Source organism: Dermacentor variabilis, chromosome 11, assembly GCF_050947875.1.
Source record: "Dermacentor variabilis isolate Ectoservices chromosome 11, ASM5094787v1, whole genome shotgun sequence".
Taxonomy (NCBI): domain Eukaryota; kingdom Metazoa; phylum Arthropoda; class Arachnida; order Ixodida; family Ixodidae; genus Dermacentor; species Dermacentor variabilis.
The window spans coordinates 121,425,880-121,447,131 of NC_134578.1; the positions used below are offsets into that span (position 1 = coordinate 121,425,880).

Sequence of the window (21,252 nt, forward strand, 5' to 3'; positions counted from 1 at the left end):
ATTTTTTCGCTGGTTGATGACTTTTTGCCGATTGTTCTACTTGTCTGTCAGGGTGCCTTCCAAATGGCTCACTTTCTTGGGAAAGAGGTTAATTAAGTATAAATAGATAAATTGATATCACAAATTGTGTAATGTAACCTATGAATCCTAATCTCATAAAGAATTCGGGGTTCTTCATTGGTGAAGTTACTTAGTATGCACAATGCTGAATTTTGGTCATGCGTAATCTATCGGCCGCACTATAAAACAGCGAGGCATTGCACAATTTGTTGCAGCGTGAGATGTGGATGTTGCGCCAAGCCGGTTGTGCCTGTGCATTTGTGGCGAAATGAAAATGCATTGAGAATCTTAGTGTGTTGGCTTGCATGAAGAAAATACTTCAGATTGTTTGCTCTGTTCACCGTATATGCATGTGCCAGAGGTTCAGTGTATCTTCTTTTTTTTGGGGGGGGGCGGCGTTATTCTGGATGGATAAATTGTATATTTTCGTCTCATAATGGAGCTCTAATTCTTAAGCAGTAGAATAATGCACATCCAATGCTCTGCAGAACTCTCTGTACGTGAAGATGTCTTGAACCACCAAGGCAAAATTACACATCGGGAGAAATGGGGTGCAGATGCCAATGAAAAGTGGGTCTTTAACCCACCATGATAAAAATAAAAATTGCAGAGCAAATAGACCATTTATACAGCTTTAGAGCAATGATTACACAAAACGTGATATGCTCAAACGAGTAAACGCTTGCCGCAATGCCAAAGTAGGCTGAGCGACATGCAGCGTATATTGGCATTGAACATGTCTCTTAACCGTTATTTTTATTGTAAGCCCTCGCTGTCACACCTTTCCCTCCGGCACTCCCTTTACTGAAACGTGGCACTGTCTTACCATTGGTGTCATGATGATAATGGTAACGGCAGCAGCAAGGCTGGTTAATGCTTGCCCCTTTGATTCCTGTGAGTTTAGTGGTAAAGAATATGGCACGTGCATACATACACATGTGCTGCAAAATTTAACACTTGTGATTTTTTGGAGAGCTAATTTGTGTTGGGAAATTTCAAAGATGTGCACCATTGTGGCCTAATAACTAGAGCATTGGTGATGTTGAAGACTGGGTGTATCGGTATAGTAGCTTGAAGTTTAATTGCACAACAATTTGACGGGACACAAAGAAGAGAAATACACACAGCAGAATGCTTTGCTGTGTGTGTTACTCTCCTTTGTGTGCCGTTGAATTGTTGTGCGATCCAACTTCAAATAGAGCATTGGGCTTCCTTGGTGCAGGACCGAGGAAGTGTGAGCTATTCGACAACATGCCAGTGCATTGCCACACAATTATGGAAGTCGGAAGGTTTGCAAACAAAGCTTTGCTTTCAAATCCACCTGCTCATGTTATACAAGCACTGATTGAAAGAACCATCATACAAAAATAATGGTGAAATCAATGGCCTGTGAAAAGTGTAATTTGCATATTGACACTGTTGACATAATAGGTGCCATACCGGCCTCAAGATTGTACTGGACAGAGCAGTTTGTTTCCTATGTGAAGCACAACCTCCCATTACGTGCTGTGCAGACAACCAAGCTCAGTTTGTTTTGACGTGCTACACTACATTCACTGTAATCTGTTTTTGATTCTAAAGAAGTGCCAAACACCACCTCTTTTTCAAGGACGTCATGGGAATATTTGGCGAGACCTTTTGCAGCCCCTCATAATGGAAGTGTGGCCAGCCAGCTTTGCTTGGATGCCTTTATAGATTTCTGCTCCTGATCATTGTGTGCTATCAAGTTGCAGAAGTCTATGCAACTGGTGCAAGGCATTACGTGTTTCTATAGTCGGATACAACTTTAGGAGGCTGCGGAATCTGCACTTTAAGGCAGGTGAACACAAGCCTGCACCAATGGGCACGCACGCTAGACTGACATCGTGCCGCCGGACAGACTAATACCTGCTCGTTGGAGAGGGACTATTTCTTTAGACGTGGAGGCAATCGGCTGCTGCGCTTTGGTCATCTGGGCGGGGCCTCTCCTGTCTTCTGAAGTTTTTTCCAACTGTAAAGGATGCTGCTTTTTATACAACACAAAAGGACAAAGTGTACAATTATTTGGCCTATGAAATGGATACATCAGAACTGTGCTATGCAAGGGCTTAAGATGTGTGAAATATAGTACATGCAATTATAAGACAATGTTAAAAATATGTGGTATCGAACATGCATGTAATGGCACATTTGAATCGGGGTGTGTTGCAGTCATATGCAGTCTATAGGTGATAGCATTATTAAGCTCCTGCTGTTTCCTGTCTTCATTGTGAATTACACACACCGTTCATCTTGTGGCTAATCAACACGCACTGTATTCTTGCACATAGAAAGAACAAACAGCACAATGACGTGTATGCTGCCTTAGTGTATTTTTTATTTACATGGTTCAAGAGTGGCACAGGTTGTCTTACGTTTTTGCCTATTTTGAAGGGACACCAATGCATGTTACAAGTCTCCTAATATGCACAGCACAATGTTTATTGCAATAATTTTATTCATGCTCTTGAATAATAAACAAAATAATAAACTGAAAGCTCCTTTATAAGGTGTCTTCTGGGGGCTCGACTGGAGAGCAGTGAGGGCACCGATACTACTGTTGCAGAACAGCCCTCTGGACCTCTGCCACACTCTCAGGAGCACGTGCCTGGCGCTCGCCTACTGCCACCAGGCAGTTGAGTGCCTCCAGCAGCAGAATGTTTTGCTGCACAAAAGTGTATTGGAATGAATCAGCCGCATACAAGCCATTTCTTACAAAGGAAAATGCTTGTTGCACTATTAGTACTAAGTGCCCTTAACTGTGGAAACCTCTAGTGTAGTATGCATAATAAAAGAATGCATTGGGACAACGTTGCTTTATTTTTCATAACTGGGGTTTTCTTTTTCAGAGCCAATTGTCATGTTGATTAATGTGCCAGCAGCTAAGGTGGCCCCGCACCTTCACGAGTCTCTACTGTCAGCACCACAAACCTATTTTTGTTTGCTGCAAAACAAATGCCTCACCCTACAATCCCGTCTTATATGAGCTGATTGCATCCTATGCCTACAAACATCATATTTTTGTCCCATTACGCAATTTTCTACCATCCTCGGCTGTAGTTCTCTCTCCTTGACATCCATTCTGTCACGCTTATGTAATCAGCTGTTATGAATTGGCAACAAGTGATCGATTACGTGCATGGCCTACCTGCCGATTCCTTTTTTTTTTCTTAATCTCAACTAGCCTATCAGTTGCCACGGTTTACTACGCCACTGTCTTCCTGCCTTAATGCTATCTCCAACAATTTTTGTTACTTCGCTTTCTGCACAGTCATTTACATCTCAAGTTTCTTTGTTGGCCTCCAGGTTTATGTCCCATATTGCATAACCGGTAGAATGCGATGATTCTAAACTTTTTTTCAAGGATATCGGTAACGTGGCGATCACGATTCGGTAATGCCTTCCATGTGCTGTTCAACCCATGAAATTTTTGTATGTTTCCTGCTTTATATCAGTACCTGCTATTGATATTTCACCTGGATAAAGATACTCTTCCATAAATTTTGCGGGCTTAATGTCACTCATGAATTTCTGTTGTCTCACCAAGTTAGTGAAGGTTACCTTCATCTTTTCCATATTTTCGCGGGCCCACTTGCATGTAGAAGCACGAACACTCATTGGTTCTCACTGCCTTCTTTAAACTGCTGGACATTCAGTTCGGTACTACGAAAGCGACTTAATCCGTGCACTCTTATTATGCTAAATATGAAACAGTAGAAATATACTTATCTGCAGTTTGTCGATGTCTCCTCCACTGTGTTGGTAGCGAGATCCATCGTCGGTACCACCTCCTTGTCGCATCGTAGCTATATAGGATGTCTGCCTTTTGCCCACACTATGTAATGTTCGTGACGCTCGCAGTCACGCAGAGTGGAGAAACTCAGCGCACTCGCAGAAGCAGCACCGGACAAGTTGTTTCTTCAGCACTGCGCCGTAAACAGTAGGTGCGCGTTGCGATCTGTAAAATCGCCGAAGCTATTGGCAGTCTTTCGGGGTGCACAGAAAGATTGCTCACGGAGGAACAGAATTATCCAAGAAATAGTGGTCATCGTCGAGCCTGACCACTACGTCGCGCACCGCAAGCTCGTTGTACGAGTTTGTTTACACTGGGCGCCTCCGATGCTTAGCCGCCATGCTCGCCCGGTGAATGGATGTGATGGCGCCACCACAGCGTTCCCTCGTGGTATAATGCGAAGCGTACTAAATTACAAATTATTCTAATGCACATTCAGTGTACATGTTGTAAGCTTTAAAGTGATTTTAAACCACGTTAAACTAATTAATAATATTGTACTAAATGCGTTTGCTTTATAACTCGCTTGTGCATATAATGCACTCGGTGGAACGACAAACAAGTGAAAGAAGGCACGACCATGCACCGACGGTATGATCACGTGAGCCCCAGTTTGTCGACCGCCCAGAAGGCAACGCCCAAGGAATGATAGCCAGCCAGAGTGAATTTAGATAAACCAATGAAACTGGAGGCTTGTCGAAAGATAAACTGTGTCTCGGTACCATTCGTGCTTTCATCTTGGGGTGTCGCCAGAGCTCGTGAAGATCCCGAGTTTCGCCAAACTCGGCGCATCCTGCATAGCACCCCTGGTCACCCTAACGCTGGGCTGTCCAAGGAGCCTCCCAGGGCTTTCTTGAATGAAGCCCTGTTTCAGACATGTGAAACAAGAAAAACATGGAAGGTAGCTGTAATAATAAGTTGAAAGACACAACTAAAGAGTCGAAGAATACGTTATAAAGGTTAACAAGTTTACGCAGTGAGACAATTAAAATAGCTCAATTGAGGTGTAAACGCGCATGTGGCCGCAAACACGCCGCTTCAAGGATTGCTAACATTTAACCCATTTCTATTTTTCTACCAGCGCCAACACAACTGCACAGAAAGCGGCCCTTATGTGGACACACGACATGCACTGACCATCTATTTATTGACTGCGATCGTCACAGTCTGAGAAAAACAGGTGCCATACGGGTCGAGTAACTCGAGGCGAGAGCGCGCTCACGTGCGCGGAGAAATAATGCGAGCACCTGGTGCCCGTGAGGACGCGGAATGCTCGCGCGACAAGTGTGCCTTCGCGTGCGACGGCCACGGAATAACCGCGTGTGTTGAGCAATAAACGCGTACACGTGGACCCGCGTCAAGCGTGCAAGACGCGAACGATCCCTGCAATGAACCCCTATTTTCGTAGCATCGCTAACACCGCGTGTACATCGCTTAAATATCTCCTAAAACGGTGTCGAAAAGCACAAGCAAGGTGCACTTATACCTCGCACACGCGGGTGTTTTTTACAGGCTCGAAGTTCTCCCGGCCGATTCTGTATAACCACGCAGAACGACGTTCTCGGTCATTTTTCCCGGTCGGAATCGAGAAAAAAGTCTTTCCAGACTCGGTTCAGTTGCTGCATCCGAGGGCGCAGCAGCCAGGCATGATTTCCTTGCAGTGAAACGCGAGCGCGACAATCGGAACACAAGAAAACGTAGGGATCCTGCGCTTCCTGCGCTCCAACTCAGCCGTCCCGCCCGGCGCTTGGAAGGTATATGGCACCCCAAAGTCACGTGGTACGGTTAGGCCAGTGAACGCGTCGGCGGCGCGGGGAAAACGAATGCGTTACTCTGAAATTTTTTCCAGTGACTCTAGTAGGGATGCGTTGCCTGCGCTAGTGTGTCTTGTGTGCGGATTAGAACTTCACCGGCTTTCTCCCCGCTCCATTGGTCCCTGGTGTTTGCGAAAGCACATTTACGCATAATGTTTGAATAGTTATCAAAACAGGTAAGACTATCCGAAGAGAAGTTAAAGTATGCCTTAAAACAGTTGAATACTGGCCTAGTTGGTATTTTGACATGAGAACCAGCTTCAAATACAGCGCAACAGAAAGCAAGACGAACAGAGGCGCATCTAACTGATTTTATTGAAGCCAGGCCCACAGTTCTATATCTGTATCGCACCTTTGTTGCGCCACACCTTTTTATCTTCCATTGATTGCTCTTTACACGATCACTTCATTCATACTAAAAACGACACTGTAATTAAAGTTTTTCGCTGTATGGACTTCTTAATTCTTTTTAACAAGCCGTGCTCCATCCCGTATGAGTATGCGCGAAAGCGTTCTCGAGGATATTAAAATTCAATGCAAATGCTGACCTTCACATATGAACGTCCAGAAGAAGGAAGGCTGCAGTTTTTTAATTTACACCTGAAGTTCAGCGAAATCCACCTGTGCTGGGCGTATTCACCGCATTCACAAAAGGCGCTCCACATATTCAAACCTGCTCACTTTAATATAACTAAGGGAAGCATTGCAACACTGTTTGGAATCCGCGCTCCGGAAGTCGTGTATTCGCAATGTGCAAACTAGTTTTGATCTGCAATTGGCGAGGCTTTATGGAGCTGGCTACTCTGCGTGGGTCGTCGTGTCAGCGGAAACGCTCAAGAAAATGAAGCGCCCGGCTTGCAAGAATGTTGCGGAAATCCTCGTAGTCGCTCAGAGGCCGGAAGTGGTTCCCTACTGTTGCGTGCTCCAGGGTAGCGTACCGTACTGCTGCCGAGAAGTAGCGCTGCCTGCCTATCGAAGCTCGACCGACATTACTTATTGGGTAGCGTGGCGTTGTCGGCGGGCTTTAGGCATCCGGTAGATCATGGCGACCAAGCAGGGGCGAGACGATTTGCTAGTGCGAAACTTGCACTGTTTATTCAAAGGTAGTTGAAATAAAATAAGAAGAGCATGAAGTATGAAGTATCAAGTATGAAGTCTCTCAAAAGTACATTTCGGAGCCCCTTAAATAGGCTCTCATAAGTGTGGGCGGGATCTTGCTTCCGTCGATGACACGTGACAGGCACGGAGAGGGGGCCCCTCCTCCTGCAATACCAAGCACGGGCAGGTGAAGTCGATCCTCTTTTCGACGAATCCGGGGAGAAGGTCGGGTGACTGACCTCTCCGGCGCCGTGGGGTCCGGCCAAGAGAAGGTGGAGGTGGTGAGGTAGCACACACGATGCCACGACCAAGAGAAGGTGAAGGGGATGAGGTCGCCCGTGGGCTCCGGCTCAGAGGGTAGGGTGAATGACCTGTCGCCACGTGGCGGCAGACGCCAACCCTAACAGCATCTCCGGCGGGGGAGGAAGATCCCGACGTGTAGGGGCCAGCAGCCGCTGTACGAGGGATCGGCGTTTCGGTATCAGGATTCCCCGTAGAGGTCACGAACCCTGCGTTCGTAGCAGGTAGATTCCGGGGAGTGGTCATCTGTCCTCGTGGCGCTCTTGTGACTTTTTTTCCTTGGTCCGGTCCGGTGAAATTGGTCTTTGCAACCAGGTCTCGCAACTTTTCGTCTGCTGCGTGGGCAAGCAATCACCCCAGAACAGTGCCCGACCCACAACCACAAAGCAGCGAGCACAAGGCCACTCTCCCCCAAGACACACCCGGCTTTTAACAAAAAAAGAAAACTCGCTACACCTTTCCCATTTCCTCCCCCCCCTGAACACTAAAAACAGCCATTTCTTGAAAGCGTTAAGACGTGGTTATTAAAATCAGCTAACAATCGGCTTCACTTCGAAAAAACACATGAATGCACAAAAAAATGCCACGGAAACCCGGATGAGCATGAGGCTTTCTATACTCTAGGGGCAACGACTTAAACCGTCGGCATTGCCGTTAAGCTTACCCTTCTTGTAACGAATATCGAAGGTGTACTGTTGAAGAGCCAAGCTCCAGCGCGAAAGACGGCCGTTTTTCGTAGACATGGACTGCAGCCATGTGAGGGGACAGTGGTCAGTCTCTATGGTGAATCTTGAGCCAGCGATATAGCAAGCTAGCTTCTGTACCGCCCAAACTTCGCCGGCGCATTCCTTTTCTGATGCACTGTATGCTTCCTCACGAACTGAAAGCTTACTACTGGCGTACAGTACAGGATGTTCGTTCTCGTCATCTCTCTTTTGACTGAGCACCACCCCCATACCCCTGTCGCTGGCATCACACTGAAGAATGAATGGCTTAGAGTAGTCGGGCGCGTTCAACACTGGCTGACTCGTTAGTGCGTTCTTCAGCATACTAAAAGCCTTTTCTTTTGCGTCATCCCACTTTACCGTTTGTGGTTCTGTTTTTCTGAGAGCATCCGTTAAAGGACTCGCAATCTCGGAATACCGCGGAATATATCTTTGGCAGTAACCCGCCAAGCCAAGGAATGATCTGATGTCCCGCTTGGTGCGTGCTTGCGGGAAGTTGTCTGTCGCGGTCAGTTTAACCTCGGAAGGCCGACGATGGCCTTGCCCTATTACATGACCTAGATAAGCTGCCTCCGAGCGCCCTAATTGGCATTTGGGAGCCTTAACAGTTAACTTGGCCTTTCGTAGCCGACACAACACGGTTCGCAGGTGTTACATATGGTCCGCCCATGATGAAGAAAAGATAGCTATGTCATCGAGATAGGGAAGTGCAAAGTCCTCCATTCCTCGTAGCAGCTGGTCCATAAGGCTATAAAAGCTATATGGCGTATTCTTTAATCCAAAACTCAGGACTTTCGGACGAAAGGTTCCCATCGGGGAAATAAACGCTGCAAGCGTGCTTGCCCTCTCGGTCAACGGAACCTGCCAATACCCTCTGACTAAATCGAGCGTAGAAATGAAATTAGCACTGCTCACTTTCTCAAGCCTTTCCTGGATATGCGGTATTGGATAAGTCTGGTCCTTCGTGATTAAATTGAGCCTGCGGTAGTCGATACATGGCCGCGGCTCTTTTCCTGGGACCTCAACCAAGATAAGAGGTGAGGTATAATCACTCTCCCCTGGCTCGATTACACCTAGCTCTAACATCTTGTTTATTTTAGCGGCCATGACTTCACGTTGACGAGGCGAAACGCGATAAGCTTTCGAACGAACTGGGTCCGACGAGGTTAACTCGATAAAGTGAACGATCGTAGTTGTCCTGCCCGGTGTATTTGAAAATACGTCTTTAAATTCAAACACGAGTTCCCTCAGCTCGGCCCTTTGAATGCGATTCAACTTCGCCTGTTCTACTAACTTATCAATGGTCTCGTCAATGTCTTTTGTCTCCGTCACTGCTGGTAACTCTGGAAAGTCGACGGGCATTTCCTCAGGTTGGTTAAGGGACATGTTCACAATGGCTTCCCGCTGCCTGTAGGGTTTAAGTAGATTGCTATGGTACACTTGTGGTGTCCTTCGTTTTGCCGGTACCGTGATTACGTACTTTGTTTCAGATAATTTCTGAATTATGTCAACCGGTCCTTCCCATTGAATCTCTAGTTTGTTTTTCAACGAGGGTTTCAGTATCATTACCTTTTCCCCCACTTCAAAGCATCGCGTGCGAGCCGTCCTGTCATAGTAATGCTTAGCCTTGCTTTGTGCCTTACGCATTTCTTGCCCTGCTAATTCCTGAGAAGCGTGCAGACGGTCGAACAGCTCTAGCACGTATGCCACAACCGAAGGATCGTCGGCCCGGCCTTCCCAGGCTTCTCGAACAATGCGGAGAGGGGAGCGAAGGCAGCGTCCGTAAACGAGCTCTGAAGGTGAAAATCCTGTTCATTCGTGCGGTGCAGTTCGAAGCGCGAACATTGCTGCAGGCAAGCAACTCTCCCAATCGGCTTTGTGCTCATAACAAAGGGCTCGCAAAAGCCGCTTCATTACTGAGTGGACTTACTCTACCGCGTTTGACTGCGGGTGGTACACTGAGCTATGGATAATTTTAATATCGCACCTTTCCAGAAACGTCGAGGTCAGTGCGCTCGTAAAGACGGATCCTTGATCTGACTGGATTTCTGCGGGAAACCCTACTCGCTCGAAGATAGATAAAAGCGCGTTGACGATCTCCGCCGAGCTTAGTTCCTTGAGAGGCACTGCCTCGGGAAATTTTGTTGCGGGGCATAGTGCAGTAAGAATATGTCGATAGCCAGACTGCGTCGCAGGAAGTGGTCCCACTGTGTCTATTATGAGCCTGCGAAATGGCTCCGTGATAATGGGAACAAGTTTCATTGGCGCTTTAGCCTTATCTCCGGGCTTGCCTATGCGTTGACATGTGTCGCAGCTTCTTACAAATGCTTTTATTTCTCGAAAGCAGCCGGGCCAGTAAAATTCCTGCAGTAAGCGGTCCTTTGTTTTACGAATGCCCAGATGCCCTGTCCAAAAGCCCCCGTGAACCAGGTGCAGGAGCTGCTCACGATGGGGACGCGGCACCACGAGTTGGTCGAATTGCACACCCTTTCGACTAGTGTACTTTCTATAGAGGACGCCTGCCCCCTTTAGGAACTTCACGTTCTGTTAAGCTACACCTTCTTTAGCGTCAGGCCTTAGGTTACGCAGGGTGGAATCTTTTTCCTACTCAGCAATCAATGTGGCAGGGCTTACATTCAATAACCTTTGCCTGCATTCTGCATCGCGAGCCATTTCAGGCTCTGCTGCTTTCCTGACTTCTTCATTAGATGGTGTACCTTCCGCATCATCCCCTATAGGGCTGTCCTGTTTGGTACTGGTGGACGAATCCTCCTTCAAACCTGTTTCCTCCACTACTGGACCCTTATACACTGCCTTCGCCGCGAGCTCCCGTGCCTTGGAACGAGTCAAGGCTTGCACTATCCCTTCACTAAACCCGATTCCCCTGCGTCGTAGCAAATCCTCAGATTTGTTAGAAAACAAATATGGATACTGAGGCGGGAGATGTGCCGAGACGGCAGCTTCAGTGTCTAGGACTCCAAAAGGTCCTTCGATACGAATCTTGGCCACAGGAAGACAAACACTGGAGGTTTCCACGGCTTGCCTTATCCAAGCACATTCTCCCGTGAACTGGCCTTCCTCAACGTACGACGGGTGCACTACATCCATTGTGGCTGCTGAGTCGCGAAGCACCCTACACGGTTTGCCGTTTACCACGAGGTCTCGAATGTACGGTTCTAGCAATTTCAGGTTTTCCTCGTTACTAGTAAGTGACATCAACACTAACTTGGGATTCTTGCATCCCACGGAGATATGCCCCGTTTGCTGGCAGTTGTAGCAAACTATTGGTTTCTTGGCCTCGAAAGCCCTTTTCTTTTGCCTTTCTGCCCTCTGTTCGGGTGGCTCCTCCCTTCCCTTGCTGTTCTCATCACTACTTTTCACTGAATCTGGCCTTTCCTTTGATTTATACTGATTCGACTTCGACCAACGCTCTGGCTTGTCGGCTGTGTATTTAGTCACCTCCTTCTTAGGAGCTTCGTTGCCTTCGAACGCACTGCGGGTTACGTACTCCTCAGCGAGATTGGCCGCTCTCGTGATAGTGTCTACGCCTGGCCTATCCTGATCCCAATGCTTGATGTTTACTGGCAGCCGGCGGTAGAACTGTTCTAAAGCAACGCACTGCATTGTCTTTTCGGCATCGCCGAGTGCACCCTCTTCTTTGAGCCATTCCTTCAGGTTTACCTCCAAGGTGTATGCAAAATCTGAATATGACTCACTTTTGCTCTTCTCCACTTCCCTGAACTTTCGCCTGAATGCTTCAGCTGATAATTTATACTTTTTAAGCAGATTTGCTTTGACTTCATCGAAGTCCTCTGCTTCTTCTTTCCCCATGCGGGCGATAATATCAGCTACCTCACGTGGCAGTAACGTAAGCAAGCGTTGCGGCCACGTGTTTCTCGCAAATTTTGCCTTCTCACACGTGCGCTCAAACTGTACCAGGAAAAGACCTATGTCCCCTCCTACTGCGTAGGGTGCCATCAAGTCTGTCATTCTGCGCTCGCTTTCACGTGCCTCTGTGCTAGGTCTTTCGTCTTTCGCTATTTTGTCCTTTCAGAAGCTCAATCTCTAGGCGCTTCATTTCAACGTCGTGCTCTGCCTTGGCCTCACGTGCTGCCAGCTCGCGCTCCTCTTTTTCCTCTAGGCGCTTACGCTCTTCTTTGGCCTCACGTGCTGCCCGCTCGCGTTCCTTTTTTTCCTCTAGGCGCTTACGCTCTTCTTTTTCCTCTTTCTCGAGGCGCTTACGCTCTTTTTCTTTTTCTTTAATGCTCTCGAGGCATTCCCTCAGTTCCTCGTCGTGTGCCCCGGTCGCTTCGATCACCTCAATGATCTCCGGCTTTCTCTTTGATTCGGCAATTTGGAGGCCCAACTATTTGGCCAGGCTCAACAATTCCGGCTTCTTTAGTGCCTTCAAGTTCATGGCTGCCCTTAGTGCTGCTAAACCTTCACTCTATACAACCTTGACGTACTCAAACTTCTCACAACGGTTTAAAGAAAAATCACTGCAATGTACTTTCCAAAAAATACGTAAAAGCCAAGTGATATCTCAGTGAAGAAAAGCCGTGCACTTACCACATGCCGTCATGATTCAGACACCTTCCTTCCGAACGTTGTTGCCAGGACGAAGAGGCTACGATCTCGTAGTTGTCGTCCTAGTTGGGGTCTCCAGGATTCCGTATCCCAATCGCTGCCAGCCAGTTTGTTGCGTGTTCCAGGGTAGCGTACCGTACTGCTGCCGAGAAGTAGCGGCGCCTGCCTATCGAAGCTCGAACGACATTACTTATTGGGTAGCGTGGCGTTGTCGGCGGGCTGCAGGCATCCGGTAGATCATGGTGACCAAGCAGGGGCGAGACGATTTGCTAGTGCGAAACTTGCACTGTTTATTCAAAGGTAGTTGAAATAAAATAAGAAGAGCATGAAGTATGAAGTATCAAGTATGAAGTCTCTCAAAAGTAAATTTCGGAGCCCCTTAAATAGGCTCTCACAAGTGTGGGCGGGATCTTGCTTCCGTCGATGACAGGGCCCCTCCTCCTGCAATACCGAGCACGGGTAGGAGAAGTCGATCCTCTTTTCGACGAATCCGGGGAGAAAGTCGGGTGAATGACCTCTCCGGCGCCGTGGGGTCCGGCCAAGAGAAGGTGGTGTGGATGAGGTAGCACACACGATGCCACGACCAAGAGAAGGTGAAGGGGATGAGGTCGCCCATGGGCTCCGGCTCAGAGGGTAGGGTGAATGACCTGTCGCCACGTGGTCGCAGACGCCAACCCTAACACTGCCTGCACAAGGAGACACATTGCCGAAAAAAAGTGGCCACCCGGTTTAACGTTCTGTTGGTTTTTTGATCCCCCATGAAGCTTGCTCAGCTTAGCCGTCGCATCACTTGTGCAGACAAAAATGTGTGCTGTAAAATGAACCATGAAAGGCGACTAGTCGATTGTGCCAACAACATTGTGCACGAGATCCCCCTTTCCTACCGAAAGGTACACGTTGGCCAGACGGGGCGCTGTAAAAATAACAGACTCAGGGAGCACGCAAGAAATATAGCTAACAAGGAGAATACACATCTTGCTCACCATTGCAGTAGCTGTCCCTCTTGTGAACCACGTTTCCGTAGCGTGGAAATTCTAGGCAAGAAAGCAACCGCTCGTGAAACGTCAGAGGCATTTTTTCAGCAATGCTGGTCAGAACTGTGTAAGCGAAATATCGATTGCAGAGTGCAATGCAGCAGGCAAATTAATTTGGCGCCTGGTTTAATCATTTCCTGTTAGACATATCCCATTTCCCTTGTTACGCTGAGTCTGCGCAGGTTGTGGATATACATACTTGTGGGTCTGGCTTCAATAAAATAAGGTGTGAGCTGCGCCTGTGTTCGTTTTCTTTTTTGTTGTGCCGTTCCGTTGCGCTGTTTTTTAATATGGTCCTCATGTCAAATTGCTTGCTGTACACAAACTTAGGGCCACAAGGCCAATGCGAGCGTTTAAAGCGCACCTCGTTGCTATGCGTGCATTTACTACGTGAAAGGTCGTCCGCTACACTGAAGCATAGTAGACGGTTCAGTAGGTAGTGCGAAAGAGAGGAGAAGCGAAGGCGGAGGAGGTCTCTAGTTTACAAAGTTTTAGGGCTATTTCGCGTGGATGCCGCCGTCTTCCCACGCGCGCAAAGTGCGAAGCGGCGAGATGTGCGTTCGTTTGGGGGTGGGCGGGGGGGGAGGGGGAATGTGTTCTGCTGCGGCGGCCGAGCGCGTCCTATCTTGGAAGCAGTACGCGGTGGGTTCAATGGCTAGTGAACCTGGTATGGCTTCGTGTTTGCTGTGTTCTCGTGCACATAGTTGGGGTTCGAGTGAGAGACAGCATGAAGCGATATCACTCGCCGCGGCTGCCGCTATTCGTCACGCCAGCGTTCTCCATAGCAAGTGTCCGCAGTCATCGAGTGAGATGTGTCCGTATTTGTCTTCGCACGCTGTATAGACAACATGCCTGTTAGGTTATTAGGCGCATGTTTCAAGCAGTTTATGCTGCTGATAAAACGACTAATCTTACCTCGTATATAGCATTGTAATGTTCTTTTTGTCTATGCAAATCAATGCCTGGCGTTTCGGGCGAAACTGGGAGTTTCTTTCTTTCTTGCTAGTATGTTCGCGCATGCTGCCTGTACTTCTTGGTTACGCAACGCTTCGACGACTGCTGGTTTCCGTGAAACTTGCATAGGGAGACTAGCTTACTGCAGATTCCTCAATTGCCAGATTTATTACATATATGTGATTCATTGCAGATTACAGATTACTGAAGCTAGCTAGTTCTTTGGGGTGGCGAAAGCCATGTTCGGCGCTGATTCTATTAGTAATTACTCTCGCGAATACTTTGTACAATACTAGAAGCAAGCTAATGGGTTCGTAATTCTTCAATTCTTTAGTATCTTCCTTTTATGTAGTAGAATGCCTGTGTCATTCGTGGAACTCTCTGGTACACCTAATGATCTGAGGTAAGCTCGACAAGGCTATTATCCCTACCACATTTTATACAACTTTTATTACGTCTTCTGTTTCCGGTTTTACCCTGTACACTTCTCGTAAAGCTCCTGTAAGCTCATGATAGTTAGACGTGGTGCTATACTGACTACTTCCATTCACAGTTGCGTAGCTGCTCTATCCCCACCCAAATTCCTTATTTCATGGCAAAGTTCCCATGGAATGGAAGACGGCCAAAACCGTCTTAATGCCGAAACCCGCAAACCTCTCAGCATGGACAATCTGCGTCCAATCTCGCTTACGTCGTGCGTAGGTAGGACCATGGAGCGTGCGGTGCTTAACCGTATGAAGCCTTACCTGGAAGACAACGAGATATATCCTCACAACATCAATGGTTTTCGTCAGGGGCTGGCGACGGAAGACGCTATGAAGCTGGTCAAAATCCAGATACTAGACAGCACAACAAGAGGCGTCAATGCCATACTGGGGCTAGGCCTAGAAAAGGCCCTTGATAACACACGGCACTCATTCGTTCTACAAGAAATCTCAACACCGGTATTTGGTCAACGTCTCCTTGACTACATCCGTGACTTCCTGAGGGGAAGGCAGGCCTCGCTACGAGTCGGCTCCCTGCAGCTGGAGCCACTCGTACTAGGCTGCACGCGTACCCCACATGGCTCGGTGATATCCCCCACCCTCTTCAACCTGGCCTTGATAGGACTGTCCAGGCAATTGACCTGAATCGGGAACCTCAAACACACGATCTACGCAGATGGCGTGACCATATGGTGGCAAAGGGGAGCGAAGTACCAATCAAGCACACTTTACAAAATGCGATTCGAACCACTGAGGAGTGCCTCAAACCAGCAGGCCTGCGGTACTCGTCGAGCAAGTCTGGGCTGCTGCTATATAGACCCAAGAGACGAGGGCGCAAACCGAAGGGATGGGACACAGGCGCTGACGCATGCGTGCGCCTGTACACCGCTGAAGGCAACAAAATTCTGGTGGTCGGTCACATCAAGATGTTGGGCACGACAATAGAGGAGAATGGCTCGAACACCATCGCAGTCGCTAAGCTCACCACGAAGGCCGAGAACGCCACACGTCTACTGAGACGAGTGGCCAACCGGCATCAAGGAGGACAACCTGCTTAGACTGGCACAGGCCTTCGTAATCAGTCACTTCGTGTACATCAAGGTCATGCACAATTGGTTCAAAAGTGGAGAGAGACAAGCTTGAAACGCTCCTGCGTAAGGTCGCCAAGAGAGCCATGGGTCTACCCATGCACACGAGCACGGAGGCGCTGGACGCATTAGGAATGTACAACACGCTTAGTGAGATTGCGGAGGCACAGGAACGCGCACAGATCACTAGGCTGTCCAGCACACCGGCGGGCAGATGGATCCTACGAGAAATCGGCGTCGCAGCCTCGGGAGATCGAGTGTAACAGCCACGGGCTAACACCCGACCAGAAGAAAAAGATCAGGGCAGCCCCTCTGCCCAGGAATATGAACCCAGAGAACAACGTCGGCAGAAGACTTGCTGGAGCCAAAGCTCTCCTCCGACAGGCAGCCGCCTCCGGGACCGCATGCTGCGTTACGTACGCAGCTAAATATCCTAGCAGAGGGGCCTATGTAGCAGCGGTGGTCAAAAAGATGGCACGATCATCAACACGTGCACGGTCCGCACTGATAGTCCTGAGGTGGCCGAGCAGGTGGCCATTAGCCTTGCACTCCTTGAATACGATAAAAGCTTGGTATACTGCGACTCCAAGAGGGCAATTCTGTCCGTCGGAACAGGGAGCATATCTCCGGTCGTCGGCAGAATACTTGGTGCTCAACACCTCACCCTACACTACATTAATTGGTTCCCGGCACACACGGGACAATTAGAGGGCCCGCTCCCTAACCTCAACAAGACGGCACACGAGGCCGTACGAGACCTTACTCACCGTGCGAGCCCGGACTCCCTCTCGACAGAATGGAAGAGCGAGCGCGACCCTCTCCTCACTTACAACGATGTCACCCAGCACTGTAAGTTAGTCAAGAGAACCATGACGCTACCGCACAAAGCCCTCAAAAAAGTACAAGTCACGTACGGGCAGCTTCAGACAGGCACCTACCCATACCCGGCCTTCCTGCACAAAATCTTTCCGGACGCGCACCCTCACAATGTGTGTCGCTTTTGTAAAGCTATAGTTAGCCTTCCTCACATGCTCTGAGGTCGCCCCCTGGCGCCGGGGACCAGGACCACCAAAGAAGAGTGGGTCCAAGCTTTACGCAGCTCAGACCTAGAAGCACAGCTCTGGGCTGTGCATCGGGCCCGCCACGCGGCGTAGAGGCATGGCCCCTCTGTCCCGACGTGAGAGCGGCCCGCTGCACGCTAATGGCGCGCTCCGAGGGACCTCAAGAAAGTTATTCATCCATCCATGTCATGCTTGTTTTTCAAGGCCGACATTTTTATTCCTCCTGTGCAAAGTTTCCTTCTGATTTCATGCGGTCCCCATGTTATAGCGATTATCAATGTTTGGAAACTTCACGGAGCTTTTCATCATGTCCATCTTTACCTTTCGTCTTTCAAGCCAATTTGGCCAATTTAGTGAGTGGCTGAACGGACAACTTCGTCCTTCAGTTATGTACAACTAGGCATGTGACGCTAGATGTAATGAACGTGTAGTGGGCATGTGCCAATGGTTAAGTGACAAGATAGACAAGCAAAAGACGGGGTAAGAGGTTTTCACTGAAATATTGAAGTCACTAGAGCGAAGTGAAAAAGACGATATCAAAAGCAGCTGAAGATGGAGAATCAAGTGAAGTAAAAGGGATGAACCTGGAGCTTTATTTGAGCGAGGAGCGCAGATCTAGAGAGGTGATGATAATCTTGGCAAGAGAAAAAATAATTACGTCAGAACTCCTCTTAACTGCCGACGTTAATAAGATTACCATTCCAATAATGTTGCTACAAAGATTGGTGGGACATAAAAAAACAGGCCGCACAAAATTGAGGACCCTGGCAGTACGCTTTTTGCTAAAATGCATCAAGGGTAATCACATTAACGTCTAAAGTCATCGTGCATAGGCTCTAGCCGGAAATTTATTACTTGCTCAATCTTTCCGATGCTATAATTTCAAATGTTACCTCCTGTTCGTTTATAAGCTTCGTCAGTTTCTTTGCCACTTCGGAGAGCTTGCCTACTTCTGGCAATTGATTGATTGATTGATTGATTGATTGATTGATTGATCGATTGATTGATTGAAAACATTTTTATTCTAGATCGAAATTCTGGGAGTCGAATACAATGGCATCCTGGCCTGGTCACCCTCTGGTTTCCTCCGCTGCTAGGGCCCGACCGACGAGCCATTGCAGCCGGTCAGGCTGATCGCTGAGAAGGTTGGCCTGCCATTTCCGAATAGCGGGGTCGGGGATGGGGTGTACCACGGTGTTAACCTGACAAGCCCATGTTTTGTGGCATCGGTCCGCGAGCTCTCCGCAGTGAGGGCAGTGTTTCAATATATGTAGATGTTGAAGGCATCGACGCAAACATAAGAAAGTAAAGCCTAATGCTGTAGACGAGCAACCTAGGAAGTTTGGAGTAGGGACTGCGATATTTAAGCAAAGGCGTAGCCACTAAGACCTGCAGACGTATATATAACGATTGCACACAAACACACAATATTCATAGTGACGTTGCACCATAATCACGGCACACACGTGTACTATTCGTTTTAAAGAACAAGCAGGTCAATTAAAAACGACGCACTGTTTCACCGGATTTAGCGGATCGCCCGAGGAGCAGCCGAAAGCGGAGCTGAAAGTAGACACATAACGAAGAGACGCGCTGCACTGATCGGAGAGTGGCTCCGAGTATCCGCGGCACTTGGCGAAGCACCAGGAGACGAAAAACAGCTGTGCCGCCGTGAAGCCACTCACGCCAGCGAGGGTGTGGCGTGACCCGTGCGCTTGGTACGCGTCCGCGAGAACGTTCAATGCTGCTACGTCCTTTAGCGTAGCCCACGCGTCTCTTTCGTAAGAGCTGTTGGTGCACTTAAGCGTTTCGTTCAAGGCTTCAGTGGTGGAATTGCTGTCGCCAAAGTAGTGTGACAGTGCCAGTCCGGCCGAAGCTCTGGCCACGACTCCACCGAGTGCCCCGAACTTCACGGCGTCCGCGAGATGAACGTCGTAGAGCGGGAAGGAGAGGGCGTAGGGGGCGAGGACAAAGTCACCGCGCCAATATTCAAACAGCTTGAAGTCTCTAGCGGCCACGAGGCCCAGCACACGTGGAACGCTGCCTCCTCCTCCCGACAACCAGTATTTCCACGCGGCGTGCCAGTTTCTCGCCAGCGATTCATTCATGTCGGGAAAAAGTGTGCCGGCAAGATCACTGGCGTTGTCGTTCTGAGGTTCGGTTTGTTTCAAAACGGCCATAACGGTATTAAGAGAGGACCATCGGAACTCTGTGTAATATTTTGCCGCGTTGGGTGTTCTCGCTGCTGCGAGGCGAGCTGCGAACGCGTTTCTGATCGCCAGGACAATGCGTTCCACGTCTAGGCGCACGTCGGAGAGAAAAACGTGGGCATTGTACGGAGCGAATAGCAAGTCTCCGATGAAATTGTAGACGAGCGAGAAGCACCACCGCACCTGCTCATATTTGATCGTTTCGTAATTTGTTGTGCCGTGGAAGTTCGAGATGAGGGCGCGGTTGGAGAATGTACTGACATACCGTGCTGCCATCCAGGAAACGAAGAGGTGAGTTCTCGCCTCGCCTGACTGGTTCCACAGGTCGAAGAATGTCGTCACGTAATCGACGCTGTCGCTCTGGAATCTCCTCACCGCCGTCAGGTTGAATTCCGCGAGCAAGTAATTCCACTTGTGTTCATCGGTACAGTTCATGAGTTGTTGACCAGTGTGTTTCCGGACGTCTACGAGGGGACGAAAGAACGCCTCATCCAATTCAGTGGTGTCCTCGAATGTGACAGTATCGTCTTCAAGGCCATCGAAGAATTGCGTTTTGAGTAACTCGAACCTTCGTTTCCGGCTTTCCTCGTTCTGTAGCCTGCCTCTTTCTTCCGCAGCCGCGAAATAGGAGCTGGGAACCCTAATCGACATAGTCTGCTTTGACACAAACACGCTAACAACTACTGGCCAGTTTAGCTCGATGCTCAGGCTCAGTAGCGTACGCGCAACGTTAGGCGTCGCCGATCTGCGAGGCCATATGATACCCGCACGTTCGATGTACTCGCGGATCACGGGCAGCTCATCACGTTCGCCGCGCCACACCACGTCGCAGGAGTGGTAAAAGCGCCTGGCCTTGTCGAGGTTGCTCTGTACGGTTGTGTCCGGTCCCGCGCCCTTGCTGACGACCTTGGTCATGACGTCTACCGCATTCATGACCAGCTCTGCGTTCACAGAGTACTTTCGCGTGGTTCGCCAACCACTGCAGACGTACGCGTCGAAGTTGCTGCAGGGATCTACGGACTGGTCTACGCTGTGGGCGATGAGCTTGCCGAACTCGCTGCAGGCCGGAGTGGTGCACAGCATGCTGTCCCATTCTCCCCAGAAGTCTAGAACGCCGAAGAGAACCAGAACGCATGTGCCCAGCAGAATCGCTGTTGTGGCTGCCACTGCGGCGGCGACGCGAAGCATCGAAGGGTTCGATCGAGTGCTCGGAGAAATCAAGCCCTATTAGGGAGTGAGAAGTCAGCAGAGAAAAGACAAAAACTCTGAGTTAAGGGCAACTCCACAAAGGACAGAACTGACATGTAAAATGCAGGCAGACAGCGAGTAAATAATGCGCAATACAATTGAGATTAGAATTATCACAATAAGTGTTTTTGTTTGACGATGAAACCTCAAAAAGTTAACATTAAGTAGACCCCATTCTGCAATTTGTCATTTTGTTTTCCCGGGTTTGTTATTTCGAGTACCTCGAAATACCCCTGTTCCGTGGTTTTACATGAGGAATGCTTAAGCGTACATAGGAGTGACTTATCAACAGGAAAGAAACGCTGATTACGGGAACGCAAAATACCTATGAATAACAAATACAAACGGGTAGACAGTACAACGCATATCGCAGTAAAATAAGTAGGTGTCGACATATGTAACATTTAGTGCATTAAATAGAAATGTTAGTTCACTTGATGCATACATATAAACATTTCAATGCCGCGCGTTACAACATGTAAAGAGCGAGCAATGCATAAGACTATTTAATAAAGTCCGCCAGACCGGCTTTAAATTTATGAGGGGAGGGGTTGCTTACACCACCTACAGATAACTTATTTCGACCTTTTGCTGTTTCGGCGAAAAATGGAGTCATATGCGCAGAAGTATGCGCATGTGAGAAATAAACGGCTTTTTGGTGACTGATGAGAAGCGATAATCGGTGGGCGGGAGTCATTAGGCTCGGCTCATTGACCCGTGATAAAATCTGTGAAAAGTGGCAAGCCTCGAAATTTTGCGGAGGCATTCATGACTGAG

At 48.7% G+C, this 21,252-nt stretch overlaps 2 protein-coding genes across 2 annotated transcripts; one reads left to right on the forward strand and one right to left on the reverse strand.

The window, feature by feature from the left end:
• Positions 1-15,093: 15,093 nt before the first annotated feature.
• LOC142563483 (putative nicotine oxidoreductase) lies at positions 15,094-15,513 on the forward strand. Its single transcript, XM_075674035.1, has one exon. The coding sequence runs from the start codon at positions 15,094-15,096 to the stop codon at positions 15,511-15,513; it is 420 nt and encodes a 139-aa protein (XP_075530150.1).
• Positions 15,514-18,513: 3,000 nt separating this feature from the next.
• LOC142563484 (membrane metallo-endopeptidase-like 1) lies at positions 18,514-20,415 on the reverse strand. Its single transcript, XM_075674036.1, has one exon. It carries the CDS (start codon positions 20,413-20,415, stop codon positions 18,514-18,516), a length of 1,902 nt encoding a protein of 633 aa, XP_075530151.1.
• Between the last annotated feature and the right edge of the window lie 837 nt (positions 20,416-21,252).

Coding starts and splice junctions, on each gene's coding strand:
- LOC142563484 (XM_075674036.1), bottom strand. CDS start 20,415: ATGCTTCGCGTCGCCGCCGCAGTGGCAGCCACAACAGCGATTCTGCTG.
- LOC142563483 (XM_075674035.1), top strand. CDS start 15,094: ATGGAGCGTGCGGTGCTTAACCGTATGAAGCCTTACCTGGAAGACAAC.